We start from the raw sequence: 27835 nt of genomic DNA on the forward strand, positions 1-27835 counted from the left end.
AGATTCTTGGTTTCTTCAAGAATCAAGCAAAGAAAATCAAAAGGGTTCACAATTAAAAGTCTCTCCAGACTTGGTTCAAGCCTATTCAGGCTTTTGGTTCAAGCAAGTAGGAGTCAAGAAGATCTATTCAGATCGGCCCTGTAGATACCCATAGAGGTAGGACGCTTGTGCTGCTGATTAAGAACCTGTTCAGGCCCTAGATCCAGAGATTAAATCAGATTTAACCCCAATTACAGGTTTGAAGCAAAGAAAAAGTGATTCAGATATGTAAATTGATTACAGACTTTCGTTTGTTCTTCCTAAAATCAGTTTATGTTAATTTCAGCATATGAACTAGATCTATAGGTGCTTTCATATGGTGAATGCATGCTAGATTAAAAGTATTTTAATCTGAATTTTTCACTGCGTTTTGGATTTAGAAAAGTTTTGAAATCCACATACACTAGCACCTTGAGAAAATCCAACAGTTATTAACTTGTAACAACCTAGGACCTCATCCAAAAAGACTAGTCAGAAGATATTAATTGGATTTCTTTGTCCTATATAAGTATCCAAGATCTTTCCAACGAATAAATGATATAAAACTAAATACATGCCCGTACAGATCCTCACATATTTCTGCTATTTAAGTCCTGATGTTCTCATCAGAGTAATGATCCAAATCTATGTATTCATTCATAAACACCATGATCGGCCTATGGTCAGTCTCAATGAGCCTATGCTACAGTATTTTCTAGTCCACATAGATAATGGGCTAGATCAATTCTGATATCATTTCTAACAATCTAGGATCTTATCCAAAAAGACTAGTCAGACAGTATTATTTGGATTTCTTATCCCTACATAAGTTCCTAAGATCTTCCCAACGAATAACCGATGTGAAACCAAATACACGTCTGCACAGGTCTACACATAATAACAACATAGGATCTCACCCAAAAAAGCTAGTCGGAAGGTATTATTTGGGTTCCTTGATCTTGTATGAGTGCCTAAGATCTTCCCAGCAAATAACTGATGTAAGACTAAATATACACCATATGGATCCTTACATATTCTTCTCATAAACCCTAGCATCCTCATCGAGCTAAGAGTGCAAAGCCATGCATCCATTCATAAACATCACAATCGATCCATAATCAACCCTAATGAATCTGTGCTATAGCATTCCATAGTCTATATAGACTATGGGCTGAATCAGCTCTGATACTATTTGTAACAAGCCAGGACCTCATCCAAAAAAGCTAGTCGGACATATTATTTGGATTCCTTGATCCTGTATAAGTATCCAAAATCTTTCTAGTGAATGATCGATGTGAGACTAATACACGCCCGCACGAATCCTCACCTATACCATTTTTAAGTTGTAACAATTGAGGACCTTATCCCAAAAGGTTAGCCAGAAAATATTATTTAAATTTCTTAATCCTGTATAAGTATCCAAGATCTTCTCAGTGAATAAGTGATTTGGGACTGAATATACACTCTTACAGATCCTCACATACTCCTCCCATTTAAGCCCCAACATCCTCACCAGACTAAGGTCCAAATCTATCATACTTCCATTCACAAATAACACGATCGGCCCGTGATCAATCCTAATGAATCTGTGCTGCAGTATCCCCTAATCCACATAAGCTATGGGCTGAATTAGTTCTGATACTATTTGTAACAAACTAACAACCCAGAACCTCACCCTAAAAAGCTAATTGGAAGATATTATTTGGATACCTTGGCCCTATGTAAGTATCTAAGATTTTTTCCACGAATAATCGATATGGAACTAAATACACGCCTATATGGGTCCTCATACAACTGTTATTTATTTATGTTATATTGGTATGGGTGTCAAGATTCTTACTGTGCTATTTATCGCATATCTTTTCTTTTATCTTTCTTTTTCGAGATGCAAGACACTTAGTAGTTATCTATCATGTATGGCTACTAGTGAGAGATGGATCACTTAGAATATATCTAATACTATTTTGAATTTTTGGAATCCTAACTCATGCTCATTTGCAATGGTGGGATCTAGTTGCTCCATTTTGAAAAGATATTTATAGCTTGTGTCTTCTCTGATATTGTTGATATTTTTTACAGCTTTCTTGTCCCTGCATATTTCCAAGGATCAAACCTATGGAATGTACAGCATGTCACGTGCCCAGCTCGAGTGATAGGTTGGCGCGTGACATATAGGTAAGCATATAAATGGATATGTAGGCATGAAAAATATAGGATATGAAAGTGCACAAAGGTCCCAGTTTTGGAGATAAGAATTTAATGAGAGGTTGAATTCTTGAATTTGTAGTAGCTTATGATTTAGCAATTGCAAACACATATTTTAGTAAAAGAAATGGACACTTCATAACCCTTAAAAGCTGATCAACTTGATCACAAACAATTTTTTTTAATTAAGCTAAATGGAAGATCAATACATTAAGACTATAAGGTGATATCAAAAGAAGTTTGACACTACATAGATTACTATTTTTAGTGTGTATATTAAGTGCAAGAAGAAAGAAAAAGAAATTAATCCATGTCCAAACATAAGATAGTGAAATTTAAAAAGGGAAAAAATTATACATTTTTGGGATAAATTATCAAAAAGGAAAATGGAATTTTAAAACTGAACCAAACGAAATGAGATCAAATGGCCAACCGCATGAAGAGAGTGGCTAAACATGTTTTAGGAGAGACAAAGGAGGAAAGATATACACACAAAAAAAAAAACTTGGTAACGGAATAATGAGAAACAAGAGGCAATTAAAACAAAAATGGAATTGTTTTAAAGAATGACAGCAAACAAAAGATGTCAAGAATTTTATAAAATATAAGTTAAAAAAGATGCAAAAGGGGTAAGAAGTACTGCTAAATATGTAGTGTCTGATAATTTATCTGATAGGTTGGGTTGAAAAGAAAGTGGAAATGAAATTAACACAACCGTTGAATTTAGAGAACAGAAAACTAAAAATATTGACCAAGTTAAATAGACTAAAAGTGAGGATAATCAAATATTAGTGAAAGATGAGGATATTAAAGAAGGATGGAGGCATTATTTTGAAAGATTACTAAATAAGTGTTCTACTAAAGAATTCCTTATTAAAAAAGGTACAGCAAGAAGAGTTTTTAAATTTCTACTCATGCAATTTATAAAACTGAAATAACAATAACTTTGAGAAGAAAGCAAAAGGATAGTGTGCTAAGGCCAGATGAAAGACTTGACAGAGATTTGGAAAAAAATTATAGGAGATATCAAGTTAAATTTGCTTCCTAACCTATTGCATGAAATTATGAAAATTAAGAAAACGTCAGATGATTGGAGAACTATTGTACAAAACCATTCCAGTTATCCGGAATTAACCTTATAAGTCACTCTAGATTTAATTGAACAAAGATTAAAACAGACAAAAATTGTTTCAAATAACTAATTTATATTTGTGCATGAAAGATCAGATAATGGAGGCTATCATTTTCATTTAGACAATTGATATAAGAAAAACAGAGAAAAGGTAAAAGTCTATAATGGTCATTATTGGTCTAGATAAAGCTTATGATATTGTGCCAAGAAAAGTGATCTACTAGACTTTAATAAGGAAGGGTGTGCATAATGATATATCCAAATAATTAAGGATATGCATGCTAAGGCATTAGCAAGTGTTGGGAATTGTTATGGTACGGTTAGTGGATTCCAGTCAAAACAGGCTTACATTAAAGATCAGCACTAAGTCCATATCTTTTAATATTAACCATGGACAAAAGCACATATAAAATTCAGGACAATGTACCATGATATATGTTATTTACGGATGATATAGTATTATATAAATTGGAAATATAAAGAAAAATTTCAAAGAATAAGGGCTGAAAAGTTAGTAGAACAAAGAGAGTATATGAAATACAAATTTAATGAAAGGAAATAAAGACACAATATCAATTAAGATCGATGACAAGAGATGCCATGGAGTGACCAACTCGGTTATTTAGAATCTATCACACAAAATAATAGGGAGATAGATTAAGTATGTAATAGAATTATAGCTGGTTGGATGAAGTAGGGAGGTGCATTTGGAAAATTACATGAACCATAGAAATTGCAGATTCAATCCATGTATTGTTTTTCGTATCATCTTATCTTAGTTCAAGGCTTCAAGCTATAACCTGGACAGAAATGAAAAGGCCTTTAGACATGATTAAAGGAAGAGCAAAATGTATCCTTTCTTATGTGTGTGTATTTGGAAGGATATTACAAAAAACAAATATTAGTTTCTCACACATTTCTAGGAGAGAAACCATTTTGAAAAAAATTTGCTCTCCAACATATAAAAGGGTTCATCTATGGCATAGATAGTCATGTGTCACCAGTTCTATATAATGTGTGTTGCTCAGCAGCTCAGCGTAAAACTTGAAATATTTAAGGAGAAACTGAAGGCACTAAGAAGCTAAATTCAAGCTTCGTTTTTCAAACAAGAACTTGATTTACCTAGGAACTAGGAATTTCTGTTCAAACACTGAGAATCCTTGATTTTCTTATCGTTTGTCTTCTTTGTTGTATCTACAATTCATAGATTCCTCATATCACATAAAGATTTATTTTATGAACAATACTAATATTATTAGCAACTAGTGCAGGAGAAAAAAGAATAAAAGTGAATGTTCAAACACTGAAATCTGGTTCTAGATTTTACAAACATAGCGCAATCATGATAACAGTTAGAAAAAAAGGCCTTGATAGGTTTTAATTCTATATAAACAGCATCTCTACAAGGAAGTTCTATGGAAATAGAAAGTAATAGACACTATAATTGAATGGAAACATTTTCTAACAGTAGTACCTTCAAGGACAGGAACATGATCTGTTTGTAGTAGACATCAGCAGTTCCTGCAATTCCAGGGATGCAGATGAGGGGAAGCACAGACTTGGGACCAAAATCATAGTACCTCCATTGTTTAGATCCAATCTGAAAATAAAGATATTTTGCAGGAATGAAGACTCAGCAAGGCAATTATAGGTTTGATAATCTATACATTTAGGCACTACAATAACTAAACAAAACAGGAAGAAAAGAAAATTAAATACCATGATATATAAACAGAAGCAAGTTGTTTTATTGTGATGGCATGGTTAACATCTAGAAATACTATAGTAATCAATATACTTGTGCCATATATTGCTTCATTCTCGAGAGTAAACATTGTATACAGTTTTGAAGTAAGCTAACACGTACACGAGTCCACAATTTATGCATCCTCAGTTCTTCAAACACTATCTAAGCATCAAAACCATTCATTTCCCACAATCAAACTAGGTTTTCAGTTATCTATAACTATTAAATATCACATTTTCTTCTCAAAATGCCAATTCATACAACACTGGCGATTATTAATGTTGTTATAATAACAACAACCACTGTACTAATCATATGAATCAAGAAAATTTGATCAAACAAGACGATAGCCCTCACAAACTTCTGAGTGAAACACCCAAAAGCACCCACTCTTGCCAAATACAGCAGAAGAATTACAATCAGCAGGTTATATTAAAACATAAATAAATAAATAAATAAACAGATTTTCTCTAAAAATCCAATCGAAACAATTCACTCATTTAGAAAGGAAACAGAACCAAGTATCAGGCGAAATCGTGATAGCAATCCAACAGACCTGCTTAGCTATTTTTATTTACATGCCCTACTAAAATTGGAGAGCGAATCTTGTATAAGCTATTTTCATTTACACGCCTTGGTAAAATTGGAGTGCGTGTTGGATATCTTGTCAAATTAAGGTCCGAATCGCTTAGAAGTTAGCAGACAACAAACATGTTTATATTAGACGAAATTAAATACGAGGAAGAAATTGATAGCCAGCCAGCTCTAAACTAGATGGTCTGAGGGGAGGGAGGAGAGCACATACGGAGATCTTGTAAAGTGGGACCTGCGACTTGAAGTGGACGTAATCTCCCGGCGCCGACGAGATGCCTTTCATTGCTCGCTCACTTTTTCGAACGGATTCTCGAACAACAGATAAAATTCAAAACCAACGCCCGAATAATTTCTGAGCCATCGAAGGAAGACAAGAGGCCAGACAGAGGGGGGTGGGAGAAGGAGAGGAGAGGACGGGAAATCGCAATGATTGCAAATCTTTAGGGGCAGAATGGGAAAGGTCTCGGACTAGGGGAGCTTATTTTAGAAAAATGAAAAAGAATACAGCCGAAATGCTATGGAAGTAGCTGTCAAGAAGGCGTGAGATGAGTTTGCGCCCTCAGGCGAAGGAGTAGAAAGGGCGACGGAGGGGCTGTCCAGCTCATCCAAAGTAACGTTGGAATATAAAAAGGCCCCACGAGATGGGCTGGGGCATTGCACATGGGCCTGGCAGTACGCCGATGCTAAACTCTAGCGAACTCGCGTTACGCAGATAAAAAAACCAAAAAAAGAAAAGAAAAGCAAAGAAAAACTCTTACAATCTTGCACCCAGGTGGTGGGAACGGTAGACGAGCAGAGCCAGTTAGTGGCTCCCTCAACCGCCGGTCATCTACACCTACAAATAAAAGAGGCAGGTATCAACACCCGTCAAATAACTGAGCCGGGATTCATTTCGGTTCAGGGTTCAAGTGTCAGACTCTAGCTAGAACTGAACATAGGCAGGCAGCCCGCCTGGCCCAATAGTCCCGGCCCGATTTTGGTGTGCTTGGACATGAAAAATTTATATGAGGCCCAACCCGGCCCGAGAGGCTTATTACTTTTATAGTCAAGCCTGAGAATTTATACAAATAATTAGCACGGCTCAGCCTAGCCGACAACTAAATGGAGGTTTAAAAATCCTTCGTCTTCCCCACCTCACATTTTGCTATAAGTGGACTCATATACTAGACTTGTTTAGAGAAACTTCTTATTGTTTTTGATTTATAGAGCTATAATATGGTGTCAATGGTGTACTTTATGATTTTTGACTCTTTAGACACAATTGTCAATCTTGATCTTTGAATATAAATTTTTGTTAATTACATAAAAATTGCTCATGTTTTACTTTATTTACCCATATGTTTTTTCATATAGGATCTTTACTGTTCAAAAGAAAAAAATAGGTGGGCCTCTTGGGCAGGCTTAGGCAATCGGTCTATCATCTAGGGCCAAGCTTAGGTAGCAAAGATAAGCTCGATGGTCAGGCCAGATCTAGGTTAAGAAAAAAGTACTAATATCTTAGCAAGGCCCACCCATTGCTTAGGTCTAAGCACAGTCTCTCAAATCTCAATTGACTAGCTTTCGTTATGTTAGCATAGAGCATCCCATGCCATGGGTTCAGGTTATATCTTTCACGTGCAAGAATGACTGATTTTCTTCCTTAACATCAACCATTGAATATATCATGCTCTAAACTCGAGTTTGCAAGTCAGAGGTTGCAGCAACCACCACATACTCATAAAAAATTCTTTCCACAAATATACAAGATATCTCATCATGATATTATAAACAAATGGCAGAATAAAATTCAGTAATATTTAAAAGATCTTACATCAAACTTCTATACACCTTTTAATCTAAAATAAAGATATCAAAGTTTTACTTCTAATCACATTTTCATACATATTTCATATCATCTTAGTTCTCAAAATCTATAAAAAAAATAGTAAAATATGGACAATAAGTTAACAAACCAGTAAGCAATGAATACTTCACTAGATAAATATAATCATTTATATAAAATAAGTATTGCCACTGAGCTCCAATGGTGCCGCATTGGGAAGTCGGTGGGTACACCTAAGGATGCAAGTTGCTCTCCACGGTCAAAAAACCTGCAAAAAAAATCCTCTTGCTAGAGTGTGTCTGACAGAGGACCCTTTGATGCCAAAGTTAGTCGGAGCTTAAGAAATAGTTGAAGAAGAAAAAAAGATAAAGGAGTGACAGCACTGGTCCTTTCCATCAGGAGTTTGCCCTTTTCTCGAGGGTCTCTTTTTTCCTTTTATATAAAAAAGGTGGTGTAGGTTGTTACACCGAAATCTGGTAGGTTGATAGGGCCTACAAGGGCACGATCTAACAGGCTATTGAGACTTGCCCACCATCCTGTAATCCAGGTTGTTAGTCATGCTTGTAGATTATGTCAGTTAATCATGGGCACAAGTTGTGTCCATGTCCTAAAGGTTGCTGGAGAATCTCAGAGATCACTCGTACGCCCGAGTGAGCTGGAATCTGGGATGAGGTTCCATCCAGGGGGTGCGGGTGTTTGCACAAGTAGTCGGATGCTATTGGCCACATCCTGACCTTAGGATCGGTAGTTGGCAGAGGTGAAGGTCAGGCAAAGACCAATGTCATAGCACCACCTAGTCTTGGGAGGCGGTCTAGTCTTGTCGGACTTTTAATGGGTATTTGGCTTCAACCTATGGAGAAGAGGTTAAGTCTGATAATGGATAATCTCTATAACAGTTGCCTCCCACTTTCGAGTCTAAAGTGGCTTCACTATTTTGGGTGAAGGGAGTAGTCAATTACCGATCCCCCCCACCCACCCCGACCTCTCTCTTTAGAGCATCTATTTGCTAGCACATGGCAAGTGGGGTCTTGGAAATCCCAAGTTTAACTGCATCCACCACATGTTGGACATTGGTAGGCATTATGTTGTGCTTCATACCTTATTAGAGGTGGTCTATTTCAAGGATCGTACAACGACGAGTCATATAGTTTGGAGGCTTAGGTGTGCATGGCCTTTGTTGTGAATGCATGGTGCTCCCAAGCCTTGGGAGGCCATGAGAGGAGTCACGACGACAGCTCCGACAGGCTAGGACCAGATATGAGTCCTCAGGTTAGAATGGGAGAGATCCTAGGGTGTGAAGGAAAAAACTAGCTTTTTCTGTCGTAGGATCTTCCAGATCTAATGAGATCTGGGATGGAATATTTCAAAAAAAAATCCTATGATTATTTCAGATCTAAAATCGATTAGATCTAATTTCTATTATCTGATATTAAATCTAAAATTAAATCTAAAAATATGAAGAATAGAGAAATACCTCTAGGATAATTTGATTACCTTGTAGATGATCGCAGCAATGCCCGAGATTCTGATGTAGCCACGCAGTCATCTGGCCTCTATCGGTATCCACTCGAGCAGGATCTGGATCATCTTCTCTTCACGGATCTTCGCTCTAAAAATCAGATCTGGATCTGATCTGGAAGTTCTTCAAAAGACCTTCTGAAGCTGGAGCAGTGGCTTCTCGACAGATTGCTGCAGCCTCCTGATCAGGCCGCCACCACGTCTTGGATTAGCACCAGATGGATGCTTAACTTCTTGGGCGTGAAGAGGGGAGAGAGAGCACCAGAGGGGGCATGGAGAGGTGGAGGGGTTTCAGGCTTTTGTTGGGTATGGCGCAGGTCTTTCTTTAACCCTAGGCGCAGATAGGGTTTAAATAGACCCTGCTGCGCCACACAGTGCCACATCATTCGATCAATCAAAAAATTTTAATTAATTCTAAAAAATTCTGATTGGTGGAGTGATATCATCTGATCAAATAAGATGAGAATCTCCACAATCTCTCCTACTATTGGCGCCAACACTGGATAAGCCCAGTGAGGTTGGCGCCCAACAGTCCAGGTTGATCAAGGCATCAGAGTTCTCATCTCATGAGACTCTGATCCTTATTCAATTGGGATGCAAGCCCAATCTGATTATTGTTGTAATTTCAATGCAAGGGTAAAAAGGTAATTTTGAAACTTTTTTAAAAATTATAATTTTACAGTGAAAATTATTAATTAATCTAATTAATTAACATGTATTAATCCTACACAAGGATCTAAATATGATATATGTAGCATGCATTTAAATTTGAAATTTAAAATTCTACAGTAAATATTTTACTGTTATGTGTTCAGAACACATTACCTTCGTACGGATAGTCGATCGCCGCAGTCTGATCACCGTCGAAAAGGTCTGATCATCGCAATGCAACCACACAATATGTCTGGCCTCCGTGGATCGTCCACACGAAGCTCCCGATCTGATCGGCTCCTCTCGAATGCTAGTTCGTCGCAAAATCTTTTCGACGGTCGATGCTGATCGAACTCCTTCGATCGATATCTGTCGATTCCTCGGATACTTTGGATCATTAGCAAAGATACTTGAGAGGTTGATGAAGCTGTCCCTGAAGTTTGATGGGCTCACAACACTCGTAGCTCACCTTCTCACTTTTCGAACCCTAAGCAGTAACCCTAGGATACTCGCAGAAAATCCTGCGCCCAAAATCTTTCTATTCTTTTCTCTCAAAATTTTTTTTGAACTCTCAACTCACGCACAAGGCCTTCTCACACAACCTTTTCTCTCTCAGAAAAGTTCTTACGCACCCCCACCTTCTCTTCCCTTTTAAAACAGTGCAAGAGCGCATCTTCACCGCGTGAGAGGATAAAGCTAGGTAGTTGCTCACTTGAATTCAAATCGAATTTGAATTCAAATGCCAACCAACCTATCTTTATCCACTCAAGATGAGAGAAGAGAGGGGCGTGGGCTTCTCTGTGCATGGAGAGTCTACATGAGAAACCTTTTCTCGTGTAGAGCAAGTGGTGCACAAAAGGATAAGGTGGCGCATGGGGTTAGTTGCCCATTCAAATTCAAACATCATTTGAATTTGAATGGCCAACCAACCAATCTTTATCCACTCAAATGGCGCACAAAGGAGGGGTGTGGGAAGGCTTCTGCGTGGGAGAAAATTCATGAGAACTTATTTCTCATGAATTCAAATAGGCACAGGTGAGGTGAGGTGGCGCAGGGAGACAAGTCAAAGGTGATTTCAAATGTTAAACCAACCTAATTGAACCAACCTTATTAAAATAGGTTAGGCACAATTAGACTAAGTTAAACCCAACATAATTAGGTTTAATTAGGCTCAATAAAATCTTAATCAAATCAAAAATTGACTAAGCCCAACCCCTGATCAGATCAGGGACCAAACCACCTCGGCGATTAAGTCAACTCTTAACTTAATCGGGTCAAACCCAACTGAATCCAATTCAATTGGACTTGATCCAAAAATAATTACTCAATCAAATTGAGTTAATTAGCAATCAAATCACTAATTAAACCTCTCATAAATATTGAATCCAAATTCGATGGACAATCGGGCATTAGAGTCCATTGATATGAAACCTTGATCGAAGAGTCCCAAACCAGTGGGACTCTTGACCCCGGTACCCAAAATGTATGGAACTCGTGATCAGAAAATCCTAATTCTCGATCACAGAATCTCAGACACGTAGGACTCAGAGTCCTCGAGCATTAGGACTCTTGGTTGAAAAGTTTCAGTCCAGTGGAACTTTTCACCAACCATCAGATCAGATAGGAACCTCTAATGTGTGTGATCCCGTAGGTTCGAACCTAAGCCGGTAGCATAGGAACTAATTTTTGTACTAATTGAAGTGACCATCTAGTAATGGTACCCGACATCCGGATAGGTCGAATAGTCGCAATCGTAATACTCAGAACCTACGCAAATATGGTTATTGTATAATTCATCTCTTTTGACCCCTGTGTATAGGATGACTCAGGGTTAAACTGTCAACCCTGATCAGATCATCCGAATCATGCTCAATTCAAACAGTCCTGTGACTCCTCACTAGGACTACCTTGACCAAGATTTTGCTAAATTGAAACACGACTGTACACAGCTCCTGAACTGGAGTGGTCAATCCCATCTTGACATATGCACCGATAAGTCAAGTACTTGACTACACCCAGCAGCCTTCTGTCACTGAATTAGAAATTCAAGTAGTCCAGTGCTTAAGTGCAGTGAGTTGCTTGCAAGTCACCGTGATGGTTTCAGGTCGGAGGAACAGTTATACCCATATCCCATCGGAGCAAATCTTGACAGCAGAAAAAGCTCCGGAGTCGGTCACATTCAGTGCAGATGTACCCTTACATCTCACCTGTATGCCATACCAGTGTCTCCACACTCCTTGGTTAAGAGGACAACCAACCCATATGGTACACAATGATCTATGCTTGATAAACATTATCGTCTTTGGTAACAACGTATCATTTGGTCGCGAACAGATTTAAGGACTAAACGATAAATCCTCCTTTATCAAGTCTAAATAGTCCTAAGGACTTCACCACAACACAGGAGTTCATTAGAAAATAAAATAATTTGTGATGAAAAATATTAAAATAATTTTTATTTATTTATAATTCATATATTAATACAAGAAAGAGCACAACCGTCAACAGGCTGACAATTGACTTTGGAACATTATTCCCAACAATCTCCCACTTGGCCTAAAGCCAATTGGTGCAGTATCTGTGGGAAAATCAGTGCAGAAGTAAAATGATAATTTTAAAACTTTTTCAAAATTATGATTTTATAGTGAAAAAATATTAATTAATCTAATTAATTAATATAAATTTATCCTACATTAGGATCTAAATATGATGTTGGTGCAAAAATCCGCCTGCGTCGGAGAAGCTGGAGTTGAGGAAGCCACGGTCGCCGCCGGGACCTGCAAGGGAAGTCTAAACCGGAGGTGGGGTTGCTCCGGCAAGACCCTCCGACGCTCAAGTCAGTTCTCTACCTCAACAAAAATGGAGTGCTCGAACGGAGAATTTAGCAGAGTTTTGAGATAAGACAAAAGAGCTTAAGGAATAACGTATCTGAGTCCCTCCCTTTTATAGGCGGGGGAAGCAACGGACTGATGGCGACGTCTGCAACCGCCTGGTAGTGGGCCGCCCATGGTCAGGGGAATTGATTGCGAAAGATAGTGGAGCAGACACGTGGCCATCATCATATCCCGCCACATAGGGCCTGCTGCAGGTAGTGGGGCGGCATCCGTTACTGCTAGTTGTCAGCGAGTAGTGTGATCGTGCAGCACCTGCCGCAGGGAGTGGAGCAGCATCATAGCTGTCGACACAGCCTGTCAGAGAGTAGTGGGATCGTGCCACACCTTTCGCAGGGGGAGGTGGAGCCGCGTGGAATCCGCTACAGGATCATGGCAGTTATTGTTATCTGCCAGGGGACACAGATCTGTTGATCAAGGCTCGGCAGTAGTCGGAGTTCGGCCTTTGCAGGAGTCCGGGAGGAGTCTGCCTGCGGTTGTAGTCGTTGGCGTCAGGGATGAGGCTCGGCTCCTTTAAGGCTCGGCTCTTTTGAGGCTCGGCAGTGGTCGGAGTTCGGCCTTTGCAGGAGTCCGGGAGGAGCTGCAACTGCTGTCGATGGTGGAGCCCGGCTCCCGTAGGAGTCCGGGCGGAGTCGTTTTGCTGTTGATGGAGGAGCCCGGCTCCCGTAGGAGTTCGGGCGGAGCCGTTCTGCTGTTGATGGAGGAGTCCGACTCCCGTAGGAGTCCGGGCGGAGCCGTTCTGCTGTTGAAGGAGAAGCCCGGCTCCCGTAGGAGTCTGGGCGGAGCCGTTCTGCTGTTGAAGGAGGAGCCCGGCTCCCGTAGGAGTCCGGGCGGAGCCGTTCTGCTGTTGAAGGAGGAGCCCGGCTCCCGTAGGAGTCCGGGCGGAGCCGTTCTGCTGTTGAAGGAGGAGCCCGGCTCCCGTAGGAGTCCGGGCGGAGCCGTTCTACTATCGATTTCGACTGCGGGTAATTTATACCCAACACCAGTCCCCCTACTTCCAAGTTTGAATTTCAAGCGAAGGAAGTATGCAGAGAGAGATGTGCGCAGCCGGAATCATCCCTTCGAATCCTGCGCACTGCCGCCCCTATTTAATGCGCGCACGTCAGAGTCCATTTTTCGGTGAAGGTGACTTGAAAAGTCTTTTCGGAACCCCCGCTGAAACGCGATCCCAAGCGTCGCTTTGCGGGAATTTGTGAGCGGTCAACCCTCGATGGTGGTGAAGGGGATAAGCGCGCCACGCGGCACACCTTAGTTGGCCCAGGAATACCCGCCGCCATAACTGCGCCAGGATTCATCGGCTATTTAAACCCCTCGGCCCCTTCGTAGCTTCATTCTGGCGTTGTTCTTTCATCTGAGAGCCCTGCTTCTCTCGCCCCAGTCCTTGTCCCCTTCCCTTAAACCATGTTATCTACTTGGGAGGCTGTCCTCGAGGGAGTTCTTAGGGTTTGGAGGAAGGAGAGAAGGAGAATGGCGGCCGGTGAGAATCTCCGTCGCTCTAGAGGGAGCCCAAGGAAGAATTCCTTCAACAACAGGGGTTTAATAATGGGGGCTGTCGGGGAAGCTATTCTGCCCGCGAATCTCGGGGCAGCAAGGCGGGGTGATACCGGTCAAGAGGGCAGAATAGACGTCACAAGCCATGACGGGATCCTTGACGCCGTCGGGGCCAAGAGACCAGAGACGGTCGGTGTTGACGGTGGGGCAGTAGAACTTGTTGCGGGGGCGGTGGAAGTAACGCATGCCGACCTTGCCGGAGCGTCTTGGGTGGCGGCCGTCGTTGCCCCCTCCGCCTCCGGGGATCTACCCCACCCCTTTTCTGCCAAGGTTGGGACTCGGGAACAGAATGAGGTGAGATGGGCGAGAGCTGTTACACGCACTGGAGCATGCGATTGAGAAGGACAGAGACGGAGTTCGTAGCTCGGAGCGGTCTTCGGTTCATCCTGCCCGAACCGTGCCCGCGATACTTGCGATGACGTGTATCTTCTTTTTTCTTGACCCATCGGGTCCTGTAATGTGTACTTCTGTTAAATGAAAAAGTGATTTCAGTACCTTGTTTGCATCTTGTGTTAAATAGTTGTCTGCCGGACTTCTTCATTTTTTTTTCGTTCTCTTTGTCTGTGTTACGTTGTTCCAAGGTCGTCAGCGACTTTTTCAGTTCATGTGGCGTCGTCATTTGCCGAGCTCCTTTTCGGCTTTTGTGCCGTTCGGGGATACCCACTTGTCAGGTTCGCTCAGATTCTTCTCCGCTGAAGTCGGGGCCGAGTTTGGCCCCCTTGATAGTCCGAACGGAGAAGCCTTCCGGGAGTTGGAGTAGCTCGATTCTCGTAAGAGCCAGGGCAGAGTTTTTCTGCAATCAAAGTCGTAAGTAAAGTCCGGCTTCTGTAGAAGTCCGGACGGAGTCGTCCTGTAGCTGTCGTTGGCGGTGGAGCCCGGCTCCCGTAGGAGTCCGGGCGAAGCCTTTATTGCTGTCGATGGCAGGGCCCGGCTCCCGTTGGAGCCCGGGCGAAGTTTTCTTTGCGGCGGAACCCGGCTCCCGTAGGAGTCCGGGCGAAGTTTTCCTGGCGTAGGGACCCGGCTCCCGTAGGAGTCCGGGCGAAGTCTTTTTTTGCGGCGGAACCCGGCTCCCGTAGGAGTCCGGGTGAAGTCTTCTTGGCGGCGGAACCCGGCTCCCGTAGGAGTCCGGGCGAAGTCTTTTTTTGCGGCGGAACCCGACTCCCGTAGGAGTCCGGGTGAAGTCTTCTTGGCGGCGGAACCCGGCTCCCGTAGGAGTCCGGGCGAAGTCTTTTTTTGCGACGGAACCCGGCTCCCGTAGGAGTCCGGGTGAAGTCTTCTTGGCGGCGGAACCCGGCTCCCGTAGGAGTCCGGGTGAAGTTTTCCTGGCGTAGGAACCCGGCTCCCGTAGGAGTCCGGGCGAAGTCTTTTTTTGCGGCGGAACCCGGCTCCCGTAGGAGTCCGGGTGAAGTCTTCTTGGCGGCGGAACCCGGCTCCCGTAGGAGTCCGGGCAAAGTTTTCCTGGCGTAGGGACCCGGCTCCCGTAGGAGTCCGGGTCTTCCACTTTGCTCATGTCAGGACGAGGTTCTTCTCCTGTTCCTGACAGGGCTGCGGGGGCACATATGGGCATTGCAAGGCCTCTCCCCCCATCCGGTCTAAAAGAACCGGGCCTTCGACTTTGCTCAAGTTAGGGCGAGGTTCTCCTCCTGTCCCTAACAGGGCTGTGGGGGCACATATGGGCGTTGTAAGGCCTCTCCCCCCATCCGGTCTAAAAGAACCGGGCCTTCGACTTTGCTCAAGTTAGGGCGAGGTTCTCCTCCTGTCCCTAACAGGGCTATGGGGGCACATATGGGCGTTGTAAGGCCTCTCCCCCCATCCGGTCTAAAAGAATCGGGCCTTCGACTTTGCTCAAGTTAGGGCGGGTTCTCCTCCTGTCCCTAACAGGGCTGTGGGGGCACATATGGGCATTGTAAGGCCTCTCCCCCCATCCGGTCTAAAAGAACCGGGCCTTCGACTTTTATAAGGTTGCCCTCTCGTTCTTGATACCGCCTGCTTGAATTGTCCTAAGACAAATGGGCACGCATTTTTTGATTAGGACGAAATCACTGGTAGTACATCCGCAAGTTTTCTGAGCTCCACGGTCGCGGGAGGTCAGCTCCCCCAAGCTCCCTGAGATAATAAGTTCCAGGTCGGACTACTTCCTTGACCTCATAAGGTCCCTCCCAGTTTGGGGCAAGCTTCCCCTGGCTCTGAGGTTGTGAGACAGCAGCTCGTCGGAGCACTAGATTCCCTGCTTTGAATGCCTTGTTCTTCACTCGGGCGTTGTAATATCGGGCAACTTTCTGTCTGTAGGCTGCCATTCGAACCTGAGCAATCTCCCGCCTTTCTTCCAGTAGGTCGAGGTTGGCTCTGAGACTTTGCACGTTTTGGGGTTCGTCGAATGCCACGACTCGTGCCGACGGGAGCTTGAGCTCGATCGGGATGACGACTTCCGTACCAAAGGCTAGAGCAAAGGGAGTCTCTCCTGTAGGCAACCTCTGGGTGGTCCGATAAGCCCATAGTACATGATAAAGTTCGTCTGCCCAAGTCCCTTTTGCTCTTTCGAGCCTGGTCTTAATCTCCTGCAAAAGGGTTCTGTTCGTTACCTCGGCTTCGCCGTTCGCCTGAGGATGGGCCACTGATGTGAATTTGTGGGAGATGTTTAGGTCTTCACAGAATTCAGCAAATCTGGTTTCCGCGAATTGCCGTCCATTATCAGTGATGAGGGTCCTAGGTAAACCGAACCTGCACACGATCGATTTCCAGACGAAATCCTGCACTTTCGCTTCTGTGATCTTGGCCAGTGGCTCGGCCTCGACCCATTTGGTGAAGTAGTCGATCGCTACAAGGAGGAATTTCCTCTGACCAGACGCCATGGGAAAGGGGCCAAGAATATCCATTCCCCATTGCGCAAAAGGCCATGGGGCGCTCAAGGGTGTAAGCTCGGTAGCAGGTTGTCTCTGGATGCTGGCGTATCTCTGGCATCGATCACACTTTTTGGCATATTCAATTGAATCATGGTGCATTGTTGGCCAGTAATACCCTTGACGGAGTAGCTTGTGGGATAGAGACCTGGCACCTAAATGGCTTCCGCAAGCTCCCTCGTGCACTTCCATAAAGCGTAGTCAGCTTCTGAGGGTCGGAGGCATCTCAAGAGAGGCAAGGAGTACGATCTTTTGTATAATTTGCCCTCATAAAAGATGTACCGGGAGGCTTGATTTTGGAGTTTCCGGGCTTCTTTCGCATCCTGGGGGAGAATCCCATCTCTAAGATAGGTTATTAGCGGGTCGACCCAGCTGGGCTCATGGTCGATCTCCATTACGAGTCGCGGCTCCTCCGTACTCGGATGCTTTAGAACTTCAAAGAGGATGCCTTTTGGCAATTCGGCCGGAACCGATGTCGCCAGTTTGGAGAGAAGATCGGCTCTGGTGTTCTCCGACCTTGGAATTTGCCTGATGTCGAAATTGCCAAAGGCAGGGATGAACTCCTTCACCTTCTCAAGATATTTGGCCATACTGTCCTCCCGTGCCTCAAAGCTCCCGCTGACCTGCCCTACCACAAGTTGGGAATCGCTGTGCACCCGGAGCTGACCTATTTCAAGCTCCTTAGCGATCCTCAACCCTGCGATCAGAGCTTCATACTCCGCTCCATTGTTCGTTGTGGAGAATTCGAAACACAGAGCGTACTCCACAATGACTCCCTCCGGGCTGGTCAAGATCAGGCCTGCACCCGCGCCTGCCATGTTGGACGATCCGTCCACATGGAGGGTCCAAAAGTCATCGGACGAACTGGCTTCTTCGTCGGGGGAGTTCGGTTGAGTCCTCAGGTCGTCGATTTTGTTTTGCTCGAGTTCGGCCTCCTCGGGGATGGTGCATTCTACTATGAAATCCGCCAACACTTGGGCTTTTATCGTCGGTCTAGGCTTGTAGTTGATGTCGAATTCTGTGAGCTCGATGGCCACTTCGCCATTCTTCCGGAGATATCAGCTCGGTGTAAAACCGCCTTGATCGGTTGGTCGGTGAGTAACGTCACCGTGTGCTCTTGAAAGTAAGGTCGGAGTCTCCGGGCTGCAATCAACAAGGCGTAGGTTAGTTTTTCTAATTTAGTATACCTGGTCTCGGCGTCCCTCAACACGCGACTAACGTAGTAGACCGATCGCTGGACTTTCATTTCCTCCTTAACAAGGACGGCTGCAAGGGCTGTGGGAGAGACCACCAGGTACAAAAATAATTCCTCCTTGGGCTCGGGCTTTGCCAGCAGCGGGGGTGAGCCAAGATAGCTTTTCAACTCTTCGAATGCCTGCTGGCATTCAGGGGTCCAACAGAAGTTTTTCGGCTGCTTGAGAGTTTGAAAGAAGGGCAGACATCGCTCGGCCGACCTTGCGACAAAGCGATTGAGAGCCGCAACTCTTCCCGTGAGGCACTGAACCTCTTTGATCGTTCTTGGGGCAATCATATTTTGGATGGCGCGGATTTTCTCCGGATTGGCCTCGATCCCGCGCCCTGATACCATGAAGCCCAGGAACTTCCCCGAGGTTACCCCAAAGGCGCATTTGGTTGGGTTCAGCTTCATTCTATACTTTCGAAGAGCGCCAAAGGTTTCTTCGAGGTCGGTGACATGATTCCCGGAAGACCTGCTTTTCACGAGCATATCGTCCACATAAACTTCCATATTTCGGCCGATCTGTTCCTTGAAGATTTTGTTCACCAATCGTTGATAGGTTGCACCCGCGTTCTTGAGGCCGAATGGCATAACCCTGTAGCAGTAAAGGCCGCGATTAGTGATAAAAGCAGTCTTTTCTTCATCTTCCGCTGCCATTCTAATCTGGTTATAGCCGGAGAATGCGTCCATGAAAGTGAGAAGCTCATGGCCCGAGGTAGCGTCCACCAGTTGGTCGATCCTGGGAAGGGGGTAGCTGTCCTTTGGGCAAGCTTTATTCAGCTTTTTGAAGTCGATACACATCCTCCACTTGCCGTTTGCTTTCTTGACCAAGACAACATTGGAGATCCATTCTGGATAATTGACCTCTTTGATGAATCCGGCCTTGAGAAGTTTATCCACTTCCTCGGCTATCGCCTTCTGCCTCTCCGGGGCATGACTCCGGATTTTTTTTTTGTTGGCCGATGTTTAGGGTCGACCGCCAGATGATGTTCCATGACTTCCGTCTCAATCCCCGACATATCCGTCGGGACCCATGCGAAAACGTCCGCATTCCTTCGGAGAAAATCCACGAGATGCGTCCGCACCTCCTCCTCCAGGTTGGAGCCAATTAACACCACATGCTCCGCATTCCCATCATTCAAAGGAATTGGTATTAAGTCCTCGATCGGGCTGCCCCTCTCTTCAGTAGGTCGTCGCACGCATCCAACCCGTCGACTGGACAGAGGTCCGCTTGATCGCTTCTTTGCAGGGCAATATTGTAGCAGTGCCTGGCCAGCGCTTGGTCTCCCCGAACTTCTCCAATCCCCTTGTCAGTGGGGAACTTCAACTTCAAATGGTAGGTTGAAACAACGGCCCTAAGGGCATTGAGGCCGGGTCGGCCGAGGATTGCATTGTAGGCAGACGGCGCCTTTACCACCAGGAAATTCACCAGGGCTCTGGACTGCTTTGGATGCTGACCAGCGGTCACAGTTAGAGCTATCATTCCTTCCGTCGGGACGGCGTCACCAGTAAACCCTATCAGGGGAGAGCACATCGGTCTTAGATGACCGCCAAGAGTGGCCATTCTCGAATAGGCGCTGTAGAATAAGATGTCGGCCGAACTTTCGTTGTCGACGAGAATGCGACGGACATCATAATTTGCTATGTTCAAGGAAACTACGACCGCATCGTTATGAGGGAATTGGACTCCCCGGGCGTCTTCTTCAGTGAAGGCTATGGGCTCTTCAACTTTTTGCCGCTTGAGGGGTGCAGCTGATGTGCTGGTTGCCTCCAGCCGGGATTCTCCCGAGATGACGTTGACGAAATCCGGCGAAGGCTGGTTATCCGGCCCCCCTTTATCATCAACCATAGTCGGAGGTAGTTGTGCGGAAACCTCACAGGAGGGCATCGGATGAGAAAAAGAGGATTGGGTGCCGGAAAAGATGGCCGGAAGCGGGTCCGTTGAGCGCTCCTTCAAGAACAAGGGTGCTGCGAAGACAGCCGCCCTTCCTCTAGCGCCAAACCTGTTGGTGCAAAAATCCACCTGCGTCGGAGAAGCTGGAGTTGAGGAAGCCACGGTCGCCGCCGGGACCTGCAAGGGAAGTCTAAACCGGAGGTGGGGTTGCTCCGGCAAGACCCTCCGACGCTCAAGTCAGTTCTCTGTCTCAACAAGAATGGAGTGCTCGAACGGAGAATTTAGCAGAGTTTTGAGATAAGGCAAAAGAGCTTAAGGAATAACGTATCTGAGTCTCCCCCCTTTTATAGGCGGGGGAAGCAACGGACTGATGGCGACGTCTGCAACCGCCTGGTAGTGGGCCGCCCATGGTCAGGAGAATTGATTGTGAAAGATAGTGGAGCAGACACGTGGCCATCATCATATCCCGCCACATAGGGCCTGCTGCAGGTAGTGGGGCGGCGTCCGTTACTGCTAGTTGTCAGCGAGTAGTGTGATCGTGCAGCACCTGCCGCAGGGAGCGGAGCAGCATCATAGCTGTCGACACAGCCTGTCAGAGAGTAGTGGGATCGTGCCGCACCTTTCACAGGGGGAGGTGGAGCCGCGTGGAATCCGCTACAGGATCATGGCAGTTATTGTTATCTGCCAGGGGACACAGATCTGTTGATCAAGGCTCGGCAGTGGTCGGAGTTCGGCCTTTGCAGGAGTCCGGGAGGAGTCTGCCTGCGTTGTAGTCGTTGGCGTCAGGGATGAGGCTCGGCTCCTTTAAGGCTCGGCTCTTTTAAGGCTCGGCAGTGGTCGGAGTTCGGCCTTTGCAGGAGTCCGGAAGGAGCTGCAACTGCTGTCGATGGTGGAGCCCGGCTCCCGTAGGAGTCCGGGCGGAGTCATTTTGCTGTTGATGGAGGAGCCCGGCTCCCGTAGGAGTCCGGGCGGAGCCGTTCTGCTGTTGATGGAGGAGCCCGGCTCCCGTAGGAGTCCGGGCGGAGCCGTTCTACTGTTGAAGGAAAGCCCGGCTCCCGTAAGAGTCCGGCGGAGCCGTTCTGCTGTTGAAGGAGAAGCCCGGCTCCCGTAGGAGTCCGGGCGGAGCCGTTCTGCTGTTGAAGGAGGAGTCCGGCTCCCGTAGGAGTCCGGACGGAGCCGTTCTGCTGTTGAAGGAGAAGCCCGGCTCCCGTTGGAGTCCGGGCGGAGCTGTTCTGCTATCGATTTCGGCTGCGGGTAATTTATACCCAACATATGATATATAGCATGCATTCATTTAAATTTGAAATTCAAATTCGAATAGTAAACACTTTACGGTAATGTGTTCAGAACACAATACCTTTGTGCGGGTTGTAGATCGCCATAATCTGATCACCGTCGGGAGAATTGATCATCGTGACACAGCCACACAGCATGTCTAGCCTCTGCGGATCGTCCACATGAAGCTTCCGGTCTGATCGACTCCTTACGAGTGCTAGCTCATTGTAGAGCCCTTTTGACGGTCGATGCTGATCGAACTCCTTTGATCGATGTCTGTCGATTCTTTGGATGCTCCAGATTATCAACAGATGTGCTTGAGAGGATGTTGAAGAACTTCCTAAAATTTTGTGGGCTCACGACACTCGTAGCTCACTTTCTCACTTTCCGAACTCCAGGCTAAAACTCTAGGAAACTCACTGGAAACCTTGCACCCACTTTTCTTTCTTTTCTTTCTTTTTTTCTTGGAAAGATATGGACTTTCTTCTCACGCACAAGACTTCCTCACACCCCAAAATTTTTCTCCAAAAAAATATTCTTCTTACACGCCCCACTCTTCTCCTCCTTTTATAACAACATCAAACGTCTTATCCAAAAGAAAGGATAAAGATGAGTAATTACACATTTGAATTCAAATCAAAATTTGAATTCAAATGGACACCAACTCATCCCTTATCCACTAAAGGTGTGAGGCATGGCTTAAATTGTGCATGGAGTGATTTCATGAGAAACATTTTTCTCATGTAATAAATGGGGCGTTAAAAAAGGGATAAGGTGCAAAGATTGATTGCCCATTCAAATTCAAACTTTATTTTGAATTTGAATGGCCAACCAATCATCCTTATCCATTCATTTGCCACATTAAAGTGGGGTGTGGAGAGGGCTTAGCATGAGAAAAAAATTCATAAGAAGTTTCTTCTCATGAATTCAAATGGGTGCAATGGAAGTGAGGTGGCGCATGGAGATTGGGTCAAGGTGGTTTCAATATTTAAACCAACCTAATTGAACCAAATAAGTTAAGTTCAATTAGACTAATTTAAACCCAACTTAATTAAGCTTAATTAGGCTCAATAAAATCCTAATCAAATCAAGAATTGACTAAGCCCAATCCCTGATCAAATCAGGGACCAAACCATCTCGACGATTAGGTCAACTCTTAACCTAATTGGATCAAACCCAACTAAATCTAATTCAATTGGACTTGATCCAAAAATAATTACTCAATCAAATTGAGTTAATTAGTAATTAAATTATTAATAAAATCTCTCATAAATATTGAGTCCAAATTCGATGGATAATCGGGTATCAGATTTCATCGATATGTAACCCTGATCGAAGAATCCCAACCAGTGGGACTCTTGACCCCGGTACCCATAATGTGTGAAACTCGTGATCAGAGAATCCTGATTCTCGATCACTGAGTCTCAAACATGAAGGATTCTACACCAGCCATCAGATCAGATAGGAACCTCTAATGTGTGTGACCCCGTAGGTTCGAACCTAAGCCGGTAGCATAGGAACCAATTTCTGTACTAATCAAAGTGACCATCTAGCAATGGTACCCGACGTTCGGATAGGTCGAAGAGTCACAATCACAACACTCAGAACCAACATGAATATGGTTACTGTATAATTCATTCTTTTGACCCCTGTATTTAGGATGACTCAGGGTTAAACTGTCAACCCTAATCAGATTATCCGAATCGTGCTCAACTCAAACAGTCCTGTGACTCCTCACTAGGACTATCCTGGTCAAGGTTTTGCTAAATTAAAACACGACTGTACATAGCTCCTAAACTGGAGTGGTCAATCCCATCTTGACACACGCACCGACAAGTCAAGTACTTGACTACACCCAGCAACCTTCCGTCATTGAATTAAAAATTCAGGTAGTCCAGTGCCTAAGTGCAGTGAGTTGCTTGCAAGTCACCGTGGCGGTCTCTGGTCGGAGGGATATTTATACCCATATTCCATTGGAGCAAATCTTAACAACAGAAATAGCTCCGGAGTTGGTCACGTTCAGTGCAGATGTATCCTTACATCTCACCTGTATGCCATACCAGTGTCTCCATACTCATTGGTTAAAAGGACAACCAACCTATATGGCACACAATGACCTATGCTTGATAAACGTTGTCATTCTTGGTAACAACGTATCATTTGGTCGCGAACAGATTTAAGGACTAAACGACAAATCCTCCTTTGTCGAGTCTAAATAGTCCTAAGAACTTCACTACAACATAGGAGTTCATTTGAAGATGAAATATTTTGTGATGAAAAATGTCAAAATAATTTTTATTAATTCATAATTAATGTACAAATACAAAAATGAGCACAACCGTCAACAGGCTGATGATTGGCTTTGGGACACTATTTCCAACAATCTCTCACTTAGCCTAAAGCCTATCGGTGTAATATCTAATACCCATCTTCGACTTGTAGTTGTCGAACTCCTTTACCGCAATGATTTTAGTGAATGGGTCGGTCAGATTCTCCTTCCCGTCGATCTTCTAAAGATCGACGTCATCTCGATCCATAATTTTTGGATAAGATGGTAGCGGCGCAGAATATGCTTCATCCGCTGGTGTGCCTTTGGTTCCTTCGCCTAAGCAATGACTCCAGAGCTGTCACAGTAGAGCAAAACTGGACCAACAAGAGAGGGTGCTACTCTAAGCTCGGTGATGAACTTTCTCAGCCACACCACTTCTTTGGCAGCATCTGATGCAGCGACATACTCAGCCTCGCAAACTGAATCAGCCACTGTATGCTGCTTGGAACTTTTCCAACAGATAGCCCCACCATTAAGGGTAAAAATAAATCCCGACACACTTTTACTGTCATCGTGATTAGACTGGAAACTAAAGTCTGTAAACCCTATAAGTCTCAAGTCTGACTCACCATAAACAAGCCACTGGTCCTTAGTATTTCTTAAATACTTCAGGATGGTTTTAACAACCTTCCAGTGATTCTTCCCTGGATCAGATTGGTATCTACTCACTACCCCTAGTGAGTATGCCACATCTGGTCATGTACATATCATGGCGTACATGATAGATCCCACTGTCGACGTATATGGAATCCTACCCATACGCTCTCTCTCTTGAGGTGTTGTCGGACAATCCCTTTTCGAGAGAGAAATTCCATGGCCTATCGAAAGATAGCCTTTCTTGAAATTCTCCATGCTGAACCTCTTCAGCATAGTATCAATGTACGTGGACTGAGATAAACCAAGTAACCTTTTAGATCTATCCCTATAGATCCTCATCCCTAGGATGTAGGAAGCTTCTCCCAAATTCTTCATGGAGAACTATGACGACAGCCAAATCTTTATTCCCTGTAATGCAGGGACATCATTCCCGATTAAGAGAATATCATCCATATACAATACAAAAAATACTACTACTGGATCATTAGCCCACTTATAAATGCAGGGTTCTTCTTCGTTCTTAACGAAGCCATACGTCTTGATCATCTTATCAAAATGTATGTTCCAACTCCGTGATGCCTGCTTAAGTCCATAAATGGACCTCTGTAGCCTGCACACCTTAGACTCATCTGTGGATGTGAATCCTTCAGGTTGTATCATATACACCTCTTCATCCAGCTCTCCATTTAGGAAAGCTGTCTTCACATCCATCTGTCAGATTTCATAGTCCAGATGGGTAGCTATCGCAAGCATAATCCGAATGGATTTGAGCATTGCCACAGGAGAAAATATCTCATCATAATCTATACCATAACGTTGACGATATCCCTTGGCAACCAGACGGGCTTTATAGGTTTCCACCTTTTTGTTTGTGCCTCTCTTCCTCTTGAAGACCCATTTACACCCTATGGGTTTTACTCCTTCGGGTGGGTCAACCAATGTCCACACATCGTTGACCTTCATGGACTCCATTTCGATTTCATGGCCTCTAGTCATTTCTCAGAATCAGATCTCTGCATTGCATCCATGTAGGTGATCGGATCCTCATCATTTTCATCAAGTTTGATAGGATTGTCGTCTCGAACCAAAAAATCATAGTATCTGTTCGGTTGATGTAGTACTCTACCAGATCACCTTAAGGGTGCTTGAACAATGGGCTCCGAATCTGATCTAATCAAATCCGGTTCAGGTTCAGCAACTTGTGTCGGTTTTTTCACCTGCCAAACTTCATCAAGTTCGACCTTAGAGGCAACATTCCCTTCACCAAGAAATTCCTTTTCCAAAAAGATTGTCTTAAGGCTGACAGATACTTTTTCCTCATCAGCTAGGTAGAAGTAATACCCTTTGGTCTCTTTTAGGTACCCTATAAAATTACACTTATCAGACCTAGGTTCTAGCTTGTCCGTAATTAAACGTTTAACATAAGTCAGACACCCCCAAATCCTAAGGTGTGAGAGTACTGGCTTACGTCCTATCCATATCTCATATGGCATTTTCGTTACAGACTTACTCGAAACTCTATTTAGAAGGTAACAAGCTGATTCGAGTGCATATCCCTAGAGGGAGATCGACAGACTAGCAAACTCCATCATGGATCGAACAATATCCAACAAGGTTCGATTTCTCCTTTCAGATACACCATTATGTTGTGGTGTTCCAGGAGGAGTCCACTGAGAGAGAATCCCATTCTCCCTAAGATATGTCAGAAAATCATTGGAAAGGTATTCACCTCCATGATCAGATCGAAGAGTTTTAATACACTTTCCAGTTTGTTTTTCTACTTCATTTCAAAATAGTTTGAACATTTCAAACGACTCCAATTTATGCTTCATTAAATAGACATACCCATACCTCGATAGATCGTCTGTGAAGGTTATGAAGTAGAAATATCCACCTCTTGCACTTGAGCTCATGGGTCCACATACATCAAAATGTATCAGACCCAAGAGTTCACTGGCTCGCTCACCTTTTTCAGTAAAAGGTGATTTGATCATTTTATCAAGAAGACAGGACTCACAGGTTGGAAGTGATTCACAATCACCTACTTCAAGAATTCCTTCTTGAGCTAATCTGTTTATCCTGTTCTTATTGATATGACCTAGCCTACAGTGTCAAAGGTAGACTTCTGACACATTATCTATTCTAGGGCATTTACCAGAGGTTTGAACCACATTAACAGGTTGTGATAGAAAGTAAATTACATTATTAAGTTGTCCAATAAACATTGTAACACCATTCAAAATGATATTGTAAATATTTTTTTTTATTAAAAAATTGATAACCGTTCATGGGCAAAAGGCCTACAGAAATAATATTTAATAAAAAACTTGGATAATAGTGACATTCACTCAGAATTACGTTTCGAGAATTGATTACAAGGTTCAGAATTCCTAATGCTAGAACTGAAACTTTGCTTCCATCTCCAACGTTCAGGAATCTCTCGTCTTCATCAAATCTCCTACTGACCTGCAAACCCTGCATCGAATTACAAATATGATAAGGGCTTCCGATATCTAATACCCAGGCAGTAGTATCACAAATGGAAAAGTTACAAGGTATTATCATATAAGTACCTTGCTTCTTTTTCGGCCTGTTCGGATCCAGGGAGGCAATGTATAGAGGATAGTTCCTCTTTCAGTGCCCCTGCTTCTTGCAAAAGAAGCACTCCGCCTGGCTTTGGTCGGGCTTGCACTTCTTAGTCTGACCCTATGCAGACGTCCCAGCATGCAGCTGCACCTTTTTATTCTTCTTCTTCTTGTTCTTCTTCTTCCCTTTCTTAAAGGGTCGACGATCAGAAGAAGATCCTCCCACAACATTCACCAACTCCTTATGGAGCTGGTGATCCTTCTCAAAGTTCTGCAGCAACCCCAACAAGTCGTGGTAGTTCACTGCAGGCTTTGTCATCCAAAAATGAGTAAGGAAGGGGAGGAAGGACTTGGGCAATGAATTAAGGATCGCATCCTTACCGAGCTGCTCATGCAGGGAAAAGCCCAGTTTACTTAGGCGCTCAATCATTTCGATCATGTACAGTACATGATCAGTGACTGAGGCTCCATCCCTCATTCGAGCATTGAAAATGGTACAACTAGTTTTGTATCTTTCAACATCGTCAGGCATGCCAAAGGAGTCATTCAACATTTGAAGCATCTCCTGTGGCTGGGCGTTCTCGAACCTGCGGCTGAACTCATCATTCATTGCCGCCAGCATAATGCACCGAATGATGGTACGATCATTGAGCCACTTCTGATAAGTATCTCGGACCGTTCCTCTAGTGTTTGGGGCTGGCTCCTCAGGTGCTGGATCCATTACTACATAAAGGATCCGTTCATGCTCAAGGACGATTTTTAATTTTCGATATCAGCTATCAAAATTAGGTCCCATGAGCTTGTCATTATCTAATAATGACTGGAGCGACAGGGTAGTGGCCATAGCTGCATAAAGGAAAACCAGACCTCTATTAGTACATAAATTATA

At 44.1% G+C, this 27835-nt stretch overlaps 1 protein-coding gene across 2 annotated transcripts in view; it reads right to left on the reverse strand.

Annotated features, from left to right (window-relative positions):
- The window catches only part of LOC105034223 (uncharacterized), a 50915-nt gene extending 44701 nt beyond the window's left edge, over positions 1-6214 (reverse strand). Inside the window, exons 1-2 of one of the 2 annotated variants that reach the window (XM_073256721.1) lie at positions 5908-6214; positions 4830-4955 (exon numbers count right to left, since the gene is read on the reverse strand). In XM_073256721.1, coding sequence (XP_073112822.1) covers positions 4830-4955; positions 5908-5979 — 198 coding nt within the window. In that variant the 5' untranslated portion in view covers positions 5980-6214. The remainder of the gene's footprint in view (positions 1-4829; positions 4956-5907) is intronic. The other variant, XM_010909278.4, reaches the window with a different exon arrangement.
- Positions 6215-27835: the final 21621 nt, after the last annotated feature.

Source organism: Elaeis guineensis, chromosome 4 (assembly GCF_000442705.2).
Source record: "Elaeis guineensis isolate ETL-2024a chromosome 4, EG11, whole genome shotgun sequence".
Classification (NCBI taxonomy): domain Eukaryota; kingdom Viridiplantae; phylum Streptophyta; class Magnoliopsida; order Arecales; family Arecaceae; genus Elaeis; species Elaeis guineensis.